Source organism: Pelodiscus sinensis, chromosome 16, assembly GCF_052426305.1.
Source record: "Pelodiscus sinensis isolate ZL-2025 chromosome 16, ASM5242630v1, whole genome shotgun sequence".
Lineage (NCBI taxonomy): Eukaryota > Metazoa > Chordata > Testudines > Trionychidae > Pelodiscus > Pelodiscus sinensis.
Window position 1 is genome coordinate 17,996,880 of NC_143067.1, and position 13,243 is coordinate 18,010,122.

Genomic DNA, 13,243 nt, shown 5'->3' on the forward strand with positions numbered 1-13,243 from the left:
ATCCTCCGCATTCAGCAAGTCATGTGACAAGGCACGAATGGAAAAATAACGAGAACACGTCTTTTTAATTATTCATCTCACCTCAGGGCCTGGAAGATTTTGTTCTAGAAGAGCCGAGAGGAATAGATTTTGTTGCTAAAATAAATTCTACAAAATAAAGCATACCTGTGACGGGGTGAAGCAACCCCGTCACCCACAAGCACCCGGGGCCGCGAGCGCCGGCGGAGAGCCGGCGGGGTTAGCCCCAGCTACGTCGCCGTGCGCAAGAGGTGGGGCAATGATGCGTCATTGGGACGCGCCCGGGGGACCCAGTGAGGTCACCGACGCGACGGGGGCCAGCAGGGCAGGGCACCCGGAAGGGGAGCGAGACGCGCTGGCCGGCGCGGGGCGGATAAGAGCGCCCGAGCAGGGAGAAGGGGAGGAGGGCAACCGGGGAGCGGAGGAGGTGATCCGGGGCGAAAGGAAGGAGGAGGGCCAGGCAGGAGGCCCCAGAGGGGAAGGGCTAGCTGCCCGACCCACACTGGAGACTATGGGCGGAAGGTAAGCGCCCAACAGCGGGGTGGTAGCAGCCCAGGGAGTGGTCGTGGTGCCCGCGAGCAAGTGCGTTTAGGGGTAAGACCCCGCTTGCTACCATTGGGAGCGGTGCTCCCGGTGTTAGGGCCCTGGGCCGGGGCCCAGACCCCCACCCCAGCCTTGACAGGGCAATAGCCGTGTGGCTGCCTTCGGGTAGCGTTACAGATAACGTACCTTGTGACAATACCCATTCCATTATTGTGAACAAAGGCAGGTAGGATCACTTTGCTTGCAGGGCTATCCCATGTACAGGCAGTCCCCGGGTTACGTACAAGATAGGGACTGTAGGTTTGTTCTTAAGTTGAATCTGTATGTAAGTTGGAACTGGCGTCCAGATTCAGACACTGCTGAAACTGACCGCCAGTTCTGACTTACATACAGAATCAACTTAAGAACCCCAGGCGTCCCCAAGTCAGCTGCTGCTGAAACTGATCAGCAGCTGATTCCAGGAAGCCCGGGGCAGAGCAACTCTGCCTGGGGCTTCCTGTAGTCAGCGCTGGTCAGTTTCAGCAGAAGCTGACTTGGGGACGCCTGGGGCAGAGCAGCTGGGGTGCTGCCGGGTTGGTCCAGCAGACCACAGGCACCCAGACTGAAGCGGCAGCAGCGGCGGTTCCCCGCGCCTCTGAGGCTTTGCTCTGGCAAAGCCTCAGAAGCGCGGGAACCCGCCCGGTGCCCCTGGTCTGCTGGAGACGGTCTCCAGCAGACCAGGGGCACCGGAGCAGCTTACGAACGGGGCTTTCTCGCCCTGACCTCCGGGGCAAGAAAGCCCCGTTCGTAAGTGCGGATCCGACATAAGTCGGATCCGCGTAAGGCGGGGACTGCCTGTACTGTGTGCTTAGGATGCCCTTTCTGAAGTGGTAACATAGACAAATGGCACCATGCGGCAGCGTGTCCCAGCAGAGAAGTCGACAAAGCTGGAGCACTTCAGGAAACGGGGATGGGTGAGAGGGTCTTTGGGGCAGGCAGCCTGTCGGGAACCACCGCGGGCCATGGGGCAAGGTGGGGGGAGGGAGGCAGCTCTGTGCTCCAGAAGTGAAGAAACTTGGGTGTAAGGGGCGGGGCCGAGGGCAGTCAGCTCTCAGCACTGCTCAGACTGTGGTACACAGACCAGCCCCCCTGCCCTCAGAGCTTCGCTGACTGACACTCCAGCGGCAATTCAAAGGGGCCAGGGGCTCCAGGTCTCTTTGAATCTCCAGGCCCATGGGCAAGTGAGCCTGGGGACAGAATGTAATGGAGGCCCAGAATTCAGGCCTCCCAGGAGTGGGAACTTGGGCAGAAGGGGTACCTTGTTCTCATGTGTTAGCATCTCCATTGGCAGATATGAGTGTCAGCCAGTCCACTTGTGGTTGAGTGAAGTATTTAATGGTGGAAAGGACTATGTAAAAGTGGAGAGGGAACAATACAAAATTTGTTAGGGGAAAAAAACAATAATTAACAGTGAGCTTTATTTGCAACAAAGTTCTACATACACTGGCTGTGCACATCTAAAAGTTCCATGGGCATTAACCATGAACGTTTTCTATGCTGCATCAGAACCAAGGGGCCTTACTTTCTGATGCAGGGGACCAAAAAATGTCTCTCTTTCTCAAAATAATGTCTTTTGGTGACTTCTGCACCTGTGGAAACATAGACTCATAGACTTTAAGGTCAGAAGGGACCATTATGATCATCTAGCCTGACCCCCTGCACAGTGCAGGCCACAGAATCTCACCCACCCCTCCTAGAATAATCCTCTCACCTATATCTCAGATATTGAAGCCTTCAAATGCTTTGAAGACCCCGAGATGCAGAGAATCCTCCAGCTGTGATCTGTGCCCCATGCTACAGAGGAAGGCGAAAAACCTCCAGGGCCTTCCAAGACCTGCCTTCCTCTCTTGTCCAGACCTGGAAGAAGGTCCAACTGGACTAGTGAATTTCTCAATACTCAGGGCCGGCTTTAGGAAGTGCGGGACCCAATTCGAACCACTTTGGTGGGCCCCCCCAGGATTTTTTGTTAAAAAAAAAAAAAAACCACACCCACAAAATTTAGTTGAACATTTAAAAAAAAATGCCATCCTTTATTATGCAAAATTTTACACAAAATTAAATCAGCTGCCTTAAGTGCAGGTCAAATATTTTCAATTGCAAACTATCCAATCTTTTCAATAAAGTTTAAAGTTTGATTTTTAAAAAGTTACCAGAGAGCGTTGCAGTTTTCTGTTACATTGATTTACTTTTTAAATAGCAAAAACTGATTCTTTGTTACGAAAGTCAGTTCTGTGGTCAAATTCCAGTCCTTAGTGATTTCAGCACCAATGATTTCACTAGGTAATATGGTACCTCACCACCATTGTCTCCTTTGCACTGCCCTTCAACACACTGCCTGCATGTTGCGTCCAAGGTCAGTCTAGACAAGATTTTATCAATGATTTTTGCTCAAGCAATCACTGAGACAAGACAAGGACTCTTAATTGATTCTAGTCAGCTCTGCCTTTGGATATAAAGCGTCAGATATAATTGAGGACTCCCAAATAGACTCTACACCCCCAGAAATAAAACCTGTTTCCATCTTCTGTGACTTTCACTTAGATGTGACTCACTATCCTCTGCTTTGTGTTCAAGTTATGGTAGACCCTAAGCCAGGTCATATTAAGTTCAGGTCTTTTAATCATACAATATAGATAACAACATTTCATTCTCCCAGCTCCAAGTCTTAAGTGAATTTCAACCCAAAAGAGCCAAAATTGATCACCTTGACACAGCAAGTGTGTCTACTGATCTCTGTGGCAAAGTAGGTATGCCTATATAAATAAGGTCTGCTTGTGAAGCCTTTTCCTACAGTTGATTAACAGATGGCAGTAGATAGCTCATTCAGACCACTGGCTGATAATAGTTAGTCACCCTGACCAGTCATTAACCATAGTCATGGACTCACCCTACTCTCCATTGTCTCTATGATTTCGGTGGGTTCCGGCGATCTCCGCCGTTTGGTGAGCCCTGAGTATTGCCAACCCAAAAATCACAAGGAACACTTACACAAAGTTATGAGAATGGTCTACAAATCATAAGATATTTTAAAAATAAAACATGTTGGATTTTTATTGGCCTTTTGTTTGAGTATTTAGGGTTCATGTTTTAAAGCTTTCCTCCTTAGCTGTAAGGCCCAGAAGTAGAGAGAACTTTTTTTAAATGAAAGCTGAGATTCCTACATAATGAACTGACTCCAGGCCTTTAGAAAAACACCAAATGTTTTGAGACTCATGGTAAAACAATGGAGGAATTCTTGTGAGCCCATGCTTTGCCCACAGTATAAATTTAAAAAAAACCCAATATCTTCTCCACTAATCATCCTAATGAGATACTGCAAATGGTGAACTGAATTTTACAGCTTCTGATATGAACAGATATCAACCTAGTTTTTCATATTTGAGATGGGTTACCGGGAATCATACATGACAATGTGAAATCTTTCCACTCTCAAGTCAGCATATTCACAAAGCACCTATAATTTTGATCCATTTTATATTATTTCTCTCCCGGGGCAACTGACCCCTCCAGCCCCCTCACTACGCCACTGTCCCCCCTCCTGCAGATCTATCATCTTATGCATGTGAAAGATCTGTGAGAGTCGTCCCATGAATCTGCAGTTAATGTCTGTGGCGCCTGCTTCTGGGTGGTGTCTCAATGTTGCCACATTCACCTCCAAAGAGGGGGCTTCCCAAAGCAGGCCCTTGCTGCTGACCCCCAAGGCATCCACAGGTCCAGTCTCCTTTCAATGGGCCCACTTCCCAGGGCTCATTGATCTTGGATCTGGCCTCCATCCCCTCTCTAACCCCCATCAGAATTACTGTGCTCTCCTGGCTTAGGAAATGAATAATCAGGAGGATGGAAATTAACCCACCCAGTCTCACATTCCCTAGGCAGGGAATGAGCCTACATTAGGCCCCAGCTGGAGTATCATGTCCCGTTCTGGGCGCCACATTTCAGGAAATGTGGAGAAACTGGAGAAAGTCCAGAGAAGATCAACACAAATGATGAAAGTTCTAGAGAACATGAGATATGAGGCAAGGCTGAAGAACTTGGCCTTGTTTACTTTGGGAAAGAGAAGACTGAAAAGGGACATGAGAGCAGCTTTCAAGTATCTAAAAGAGTATCATAAGGAGGAGGAAGAAAAATTGTTCTGCTTGGCCTCTGAGGTTAAGATGAGAAGCAATGGGCTTAAATTGCAGCAAGGGAGGTTTAGGTTGGACATTAGGAAAAACTTCCTGCCCGTCAGGGTGGTTAAACACTGGAATAAATTGCCTAGTGAGATTGCAGAATCTCCATCACTGGAGATATTTAAGACCAGGTTAGACAGACACCTGTCAGGGATGAGCTAGGGCAACTCAACTTTGGAAGCCCCAAGGGCCACACTGATACTTACAGAACATGCTGAGGGCCTCAACTTAAGTGTGGTTGCATATGCAAGCAAATATATACAAATAGTTTCTCTCACACTGACAGGCATGAATACAAAGATTAAGGCAAGACTACACAACATACAGGCCCCATTTAAGTCAGTTCTGCTGATATTAATAAAATGCAATATTTACCTGATTTCTACCCATGTGACAGCACTTTTCATGAGCAATGACAGTCCAAGAATTTAACTACTAAAACACATATCAAGAGAAGATCATTACACTGACTACTTTTTTTGTTTTGGCTCCCACTCGCTGGCCACATGTTGATCCCCACATAAACCCAAACTGCACCATGGGTCGCAAACAAACTGGCTGGGGGCCAGTTAATAACCAAGTTATTAATAAATATTTCATAAAACTACCTTTTCTCTCTGCTGCCAGGTCTCCTCTCCTTGCTCCGTCATCTCCCTTGGTGCCTGCTGCCCCCCAACTCCTCACCCTCCTCTGCTGTCCTGACTCCTGCCCTTCTCACTGCCCTCAGCCCTCCTGCAACCTGCCCCCCTCCATCAGCCGTTCTCTCCCGCTTGTGCCCACTCCTTGTGCCCACTCCTCCTTGTGCCCACTCTGATCAAGTACCCCTCCTCATCCCCTCTCCTAACACCTCCCTCTACACACCTGCCCTGCCTCTCTCCTCTGGTGCTGGTCCCTCCCCTGCAGGTGTCTGCCCTTCTGTTTCACCCCAAAATCCCCTGGAACCTGCACCGTCCCGTAGACCTGCACCCTCCTCGTGCCTCCCCCTTCCCTTACTGCCCCTGCCCCAGCCCCTTTTGCCCTCTTTTTCCTGATGCCCACCCCCTCACCACCCTCTGCCCCATTCCCCTCCTGCCCCTCTGGGCCCTCACACATGCCTTGCTCCATCCCCACCTTCCTCATGCCCATCCCTTCTTTCAAGCCTTCTCCCAGCACCTCTCCCTCTAGGCCCCAATGCCCTTCCCCTCTCCTCTCCTCTCCCAGCATCATCCTGTCCCCCTCCCACTGACACGTCCCCTCCTGCCCTTTCCCTCATTGTCTGCACTTACTCCTCCCCCCGGCATTTGTCTCTCCTGCACCCATCTCTTGGTGCCTTCCCCTCCCCCTGCCCAAGGCCCTTCTCCTTCCACCTCTTCCCCTCCGCTCCTCTGCCTCCGCCCAAGCCCCTTCCCCCCACCTCTGCCCCCGCTCAAGCGCAAGCCCCTCCACCGCCCCTTCCCTTCTCCCCACCCCGCTGCCGCACAACAAGCCCGTTCCCTACCTTCTGACGACTGCCTTCCACTTCCATGACGCGGAGGCCGAACCCGGAGCCAGCCTCAGCGAGGCGCCGCAACGTGCGTCCCAGGACTTTTAAAATCCCGGGCCGTGACGTCATGTCACGCCCGGGCGTCCTGCCCACATGCAACGCCGTGCTGAGCCATGCACAGTCAGTAGGGCCCAGGGCCCGCTCCAGGCAGAGCCGGGGGAGAGACCCAGCTCCATTGGTGGAGCAGGCCAGGGTCCCGGCTCTGTAACTCGCTGGCCGGCACTTCCGGGTTCAGGGGCGCAGGGCCTCCTTAGGCGCGGGGCCCGATTTGACCAAATTGGTCAAATCGGCCTAAGGCCAGCCCTTCCTACAGCTGATACATGTATCCCTCTATTTAGTGTTAAAAGAGCATTAAATGAAACAATTTCAATACAGGAATACTTGAAAGACCTTCAATTCACATTGTTTCAGAACAAGGGTGTGTGGGGGAGGGAATAATCCACAAAACACAAGTGAGAAGGAGAAAGACACTCCCCACACTCCTCTTTCACACCATAGCTGGGGGGGAGGGGCAGGCTAGTAGATTTTGTGTGCTCCAGCCCCACGGGAGGATGGCTGAGGGCAGGGGGGAACTGGAGCTCCAGCGTGGGCTCCCCAAACCTGTGGGGGAGCCCTGAGCCTCAGGGGCTGAATCCAGGAAAACTATAGGTTCCTCATCCCTGTTTTAAAAGAACATTAAGGCATTTCACCCATCTTCTAAAGTCTTTTTTTTTTTTAAACTCATGATTTACACAAACTCTTTGAAATTCAACCACTTTTCTGTATCACAGCACAGGGTCCATAATTGGTCCTGTGTGACTGGCACCAAGTTAAGAAAACAAATCAACCAACCAACCAACCATGTAGCAACCATTTTGAAAAACAGTCACTTAAGGAGAACTGCAGAGTCTTCTGGCAAATAGAGAGCGCAGGTGCAATTTTTGGATTTATCATCTTTGAAATCATCCCCTTATGTCAACTGAACCATTAATTATTTCTTGAGGCCTGCAGGAATGCAGGCCCACTGCTCTTCCTGTAACCTTCATGAAATGTCTGTTGAACATCCCACCCAGATTCAGATGAAATAGCCTTTGCATTCTACAGCTGTAAAGTCACAAAAGGCTGGGGGATTATTGCCAATGAAAAGAGCTCAGTGCTATTCCCATGACAATATGTTCCATTATTAAAAGTCACTTCTAGGTATTAACTGGGGATTGCTATCATTACATTGTCAGAGGAGTTTCACTAAGTGGCCCATGGCATTGTGCTCTGGAGTTGTTTATCCTCTGTTTAATTGACAATTCAAACACCCACACCATTTCTTATTTTGAATACTCAACCCACCCACAAAGAGGAAATATTTTTATGATTATTTTATTGAGATGATGTCAGTCTGGAAACAGACGGGCAGATGACAGGGAGAAGGGAAAAAATGTCAAATTAATAAGGGTGACACGTCTCAGTCATTTTCAAGATGCAATCTGCTACATGTAAGATTTTGTCATTTTGCTTATTCAAAGAAGAAAAATTCTTCCAATATGTCCCTAGACCATCTTAAGTGTTATTCAACACTGTGGCACTAAAAGGAATTCATCAAATGGACCATGTTCATGTTTTAGCAGCAATGCAGTGAATATGTATGGAGCTCCTAAACAATGCACAAATCCTCCATTCCTGAAAGTGGGGGGCCTATTGCTGTGGATCAGAGAAGGATGCTCTTCTCTAGGCTCTCCAGCTGCTCCTCGAGAAATTTAATCTGCTCCTCAAGGTCTTTCTGTTCAATCAATAAAGAAGTCTTCATTTGAACAAAGTGTTTGTAGTCCTGAAGTTGCTTTTCAGTCAGGTATTTGGAAAGGATTCCAGAAACCACTCTTTCCCTGCGATCCAGATTTTCTTTCAGATCTTTTGCATCTTCCCGCTGTCTAGATAGGAGGTTATGCCGTTCGTTTAATGATTGCTAGGAAGGAGAAAGAAAAAGCAGCATACACCATGAAAGCCAGGAATTCCTGACAGACAGTATGTCTTCTTTTGGAAGCCCAAGTGTATTAAACTTAATTATTTCCCCCTGTGGCTTGGCTTGTAGGTCTACACTACACAGCTTTTAGCAACACAGTTGCATTGACACAGCCATGTTGTTAAAAGTCAGGCAGCGTAAACACTGTTTGTCCATTGGAACTTTTGCCAACCAAAAAAAAAAAAAAAAGTCCACCCTCTAGAGTGGTAGTCCTGTGGCACCTTAGACACTAATAAAAATATAATTAGTATCATGAGCTTTCATAGGCAAAACCCACTTTTTCAAATGAGCTTGAGTGAAGAAGTGGGTTTTGCCCACAAAAGGTCATGACACGATATATGTGCTTGCCTTTAGGGGTATGCCTACACTGTGGGATGAAGTCGATTAAGATATGTAACGTCAGCTACATTAATTGTGTAGCTGAAGTCGAAGTAGCTTAACTCAGCTTTTGGTGCTGTCTACACTGTAGGAAGTTGAAGGAAGAACATTCTTCCTTCAACTTCCCTTACTCCTCATGAAAGCAGGGTTACTGGCATCGACCGGAGTGCCCCGCTCACTTCGAATTAGCTGTCTTAACTAGACTGCTAATTCCAACCCTGGAAGATCGACAGCGGCAACTTTGATCTTCCTCTGTAGTGTAGACGTACCCTATGATGCCACAGACTAACACAGCTACCCCTCTGAGACTCCCTAGAGTGGTGTTTGCTTTGTCGGCAAGAGAGCTTTCTTATGGACAAAACACTTTACACCAGTAATTGCCACAGCAAACCCATGGCAAAGATTTAGTCTTTGTGGGTGGGAGAGGGGATTAAGCACCTGTAAGCAACTAAAGCTTTGTTTCTCAATTGCCAGAGTAGACAAAGCCCTAGACTGAATTATTGGCTTGCATGGTAAAGATGGCTGGTTAATCCCATTAAGGTTTCCTTCTTTCATGTTGTCCATGGAAAGCAAGTCACAGGTAGTAATAATAGTGCATTTAAAACCTTAATCATCTCAGTGCGTCCTGTCTACCCTGAATCAGCCTTACATAGGTTGTAAAACCTTAGGGCATAGACTGAACGTGTAGCCTGAACAGAGCCAAGCATAGTGTCAGTGCATAACAAATTATTTCTGATAATAAACTATATAATGTACCTGGAAAAGAGTAACCTGCTAAACAAGAGTCGCAACTAATTGAAAGTGGCTTTTAAGATACTATATTTAGATTTGCTTAAACCTGGCCTGCATTAGGGAATTTTAACATTTCCCACCATTGTTAACACTAGTTCAGCTGCATTGGTTAACTGGCAAAGTTAGGAACGTGAAGTTCTCAGTTTTCATAACTGTACCACTTAAAGCTGCTCAGAACAATTCTAAGCAGCTCCATGCTAAACATGGCTGTTTGAACCTGAGATGCGAAGGCTCCCAATGTTGCTAAAGCTTGTGCAGCTGAATGATTGCAGATTTTTGTTAAAATTCCTTCAAGCTTTCGAGCACTTTATCCAAAGTCCTGAGTAAAGTTCCCTAACTAATGTGAAGAGCTCTGATTGCAGCTGGTTTAGGGGAACTAACAGCTTAAATGTACTTTGACTGAAGGGAAGAGGCCAGCCAATACCACCTTGTTTTAAGCTGTGTTAGACAAAAGGGGGTTTAAGATCTCAGAAGGAACTGTGTGCTCAACTTTTCCTCAATTGGGAATCAGCAATGTGGATGGTACTGTGGAAAAAGGGCACATATTTTATTTAACAAAGACGACAGAAAAAAAGTATCATTCTTAGGACATAATGGCTTTGTCTACACTATTAAAAAAAGCTGCGTTCCTAACTTGAGATAGCTAACTTAAGTTACATTCCTATTGACGACAAGGCAATTCATGGTGTTTGCACGAGTTAGCAGGTTAAATTAAAGACTATGGTGAATTACCTCCAGTTAGTAGCACACTTTTCCCATCCTAGTGGAGACAAGGCCATCGTGTTAAATAGGATTCCCAATCCCAGGACATATCTACAAAGCAGTGTTATTTCAGAATAACTGACATTATTCCGAAATAACAGAGTCCGCGTCTACACAGTAAGCAGTTATTTCGACATAATGTCAAAATGATGTCGAGCTGCAGGACTTACTCCAACTGCTGTAACCCTCATTTCAGAAGAGTAAGGGAAATCGGAGGAAGAGTGCTCTAACTCAGGCTTCCTGCTGTGTAGATAGTGCCAAAAGCTAAACTAAGTTATTTCAACTTAAATCACACAATTGAGGTAGCTGAAGTTGTGTAGCTTATTTTGGCTTTACCCCTGTTGTGTAGACAAGCCCTCAGAAGAAATGATCCTCAGTGGAAAATATCTGAATGCAGGATTTTGTTCTTTACCTAGATCATCAGTCTAATATAATGATGGTTTCAAAAGCCACAACTTTAGCTCAGCATTTATAGAGTGCTTACTATAAAGCCATCCTGGGTCAGACCAACGGTCCATCTAGCCCAGTATCCTGTCTGCCGACAGTAGCCAATACCAGATGCCCCAGAGGGAGGGAACACAACAGGTAATCCTCACATGATCCCTGCCCTGTTACCCATTTCCAGAGAAACAGAGGCAAGGGACACCATTCCTACCCATCCTGGCTAATAGCCATTGATGAACCTAACCTCTATGAATCTGTCTAGCTCTTTTTTTGAACCCCGTTCAAGTCCTAGCCTTCACCACATTCTCTGGTAAGGAGTTCCAGAGGTTGACTATGCCCTGAGTGAAGAAAAACTTCCTTTTGTTTGTTTTAAACCTGCTGCCTGTTAATTTCATTTGGTGACCCCTAGTTCTTATATTGTGAGAATAAGCAAATAACTTTTCCTTATTCACTTTTTCCACACGAGTCATGATTTTATAGACCTCTATCATACCCCGCCTTAGTCTCCTTCCTCTTTTCTAAGATGAAAAGTCCTAGTCTTTTTAATCTCTCTTTTCCTCTCACCACATTGTATTCCCACTCAAAGAAATTAAGCAGCTAAATATCCAAGCCTCTTGTGACTCACCTTCTCCTCAGCATCTGTATTCTCGTTGATTTTCCTCATAGCATTTTGGACTCGTGCAAGGCGACTGGACAAGCAGAGCAGCAGGCTCACTACCTTCTCCAGATCACCTATGAACATCAGGTAGCGCTCATACTCATTGGGCTTGCAGACATCTTGTATCATTGCCTCTAGCTCTTTGCCATGCAGAACATACTCCTTGCTTTCAGACAGGACAAGCTCCCTTCTCTTCCAGAGGGACTGTAGCTTTGCTTGGATGCTAGAAATAAGTTCCTTCTGCAGGGGAAATTAAAAAAAAGTGGAAACTTTGGATTGTAGGAGTTATTAACAAACGGCTTACAGAGTCTGGCTTTTTCTACAGATTGTCTCCTCCAGATTATAAACTGTTTTTTTTTTTTAATACTTTCAAGCCTGTGTAAAAGACAGTTACAAATACATCCCAGTGGCTTTGTAAACTATATTATTATTTTTGAGCAATATTCTCTCCCCCAGAGTGAAAGTCTGGTAGTTTCTTCAGTACAGCCAAAGAGCTGGTAGATCTTGGAGCCTCTGACAGGTGATCCTGACTGGTTTGGCCATTTGTATATCAAGTGCTAGCACTTCAGCTGCTTCTCCCTTCCATTGCTGAGCATCTCTGGCCCTTTGCCTTGGAGCTATTCCCCCAGGAGCCTCCTGCTTGCTGTGCAGGGCAGGGAAGGGAGAGGAGAGGAGGGCACTAATGTCATGGTGCCCCCTTTTTCCACCCTGTATCCTCTCTCCACAAAGCAGAGAGGAGACACAACAGGACTAGGGTTAGAGCAAGTTTGCTGGCTGCTTTTGGGAGTGGTGCAGGGCCAGGACAGGGGTGAACCTGCTTGTCTTAGCCCCACTGCACCATCATCCAGAAGCCACCTGAGGGAAGCAGAGCCAAACTGGAGTCCACATCCTAAACCACTACCCAAATCATGAACCACCTCCTGTACCTCAAGCCCCTGCCCTAGCTCTGGGTCCCCATGCATCCAAACACCCTCCCAGGGCCTCCACCTAGAACCCCCTCCTGAAACTCAAATACCTGCCCCAAACTCAGCTCAGAGCACCTCATGCGCTAAATCCTTAACCCAAGACCAGAACCTACATCCCAACCCTCTGGTGAAAGTGAGTGAAAGTGGGGGAAGGAGGGAGGACAGAGTGGGCAGAGGTGTGGCCTCAGAGAGAAGTGGGGCAAGGAGCACAAAGGAGGTGGAGCAAGGATATTTGGGTTTGAAGTAGATCTTGGCTTGCACTTAAATTGAAAAAGTGATTTCGTGCTTAAAAAGGTTGGAGACCCCTGATTTAGATCGCGTGGTTACTCAATAAGACACAACACAGTGGGATGGCTCCATTACAAAAATTAAAAAGTCAATTCAACTCACTTCCTGTAATCAGTAGATCAGAACTGAATTCTATGGGGGGATTTGAAGGAAGCAATGGAGGTGGGTTGGTTAACAGATTTGGGGAGGGTGTTCCATGCAGAGTGGGCAGCATGAAAGAAGACTCAGGGATGAGAGTAGGAGAAGGATCACGCTACCTTTCACTGAAATGCAGCCAACTATGGCACAGAAGGAAGCAGTCGCTAAACAGTGCGTAGGGAAGAATATCACCACATTCACCGTAGGGAGAATTTTAAGTAGGCAGATTATAATTACCCAAGCTGGAATTTGGCCATGTTTCTACAACTAACAAGCTTAAGTCTTTTGAAGAGCAACATGGATTATTTTTAAAGGACAGTATTTCTGCTTTGGGAATTATAGTCTAAGATTATCTTTGTTCTCCACACATGTAAAAGCCAATAGGCCAACACTGTCAACCGAAACTGCTGACAGTTCATTGAATGAAAAGATCATCTTCCATTGAGACTGCCAGATGTCACCAATTGAGGGTTCAGATCCAGTGTCAAACACGGTACAATTGTGAATCAGCTAGTGCACAGAAGCTGGTTTTGC

At 46.9% G+C, this 13,243-nt stretch overlaps 1 protein-coding gene across 6 annotated transcripts in view; it reads right to left on the reverse strand.

The window, feature by feature from the left end:
• Nucleotides 1-3,742: 3,742 nt before the first annotated feature.
• Nucleotides 3,743-13,243, reverse strand: part of SHROOM1 (shroom family member 1) — an 81,423-nt gene continuing 71,922 nt past the window's right edge. For all 6 annotated transcript variants that reach the window (XM_075900336.2, XM_075900333.2, XM_075900335.2 and 3 more), the window contains 2 exons: nt 11,286-11,558; nt 3,743-8,227 (listed from right to left, as the gene is read on the reverse strand). In XM_075900336.2, the coding sequence (XP_075756451.2) occupies nt 7,973-8,227; nt 11,286-11,558 (528 nt within the window). In that variant the 3' untranslated portion in view covers nt 3,743-7,972. The remainder of the gene's footprint in view (nt 8,228-11,285; nt 11,559-13,243) is intronic.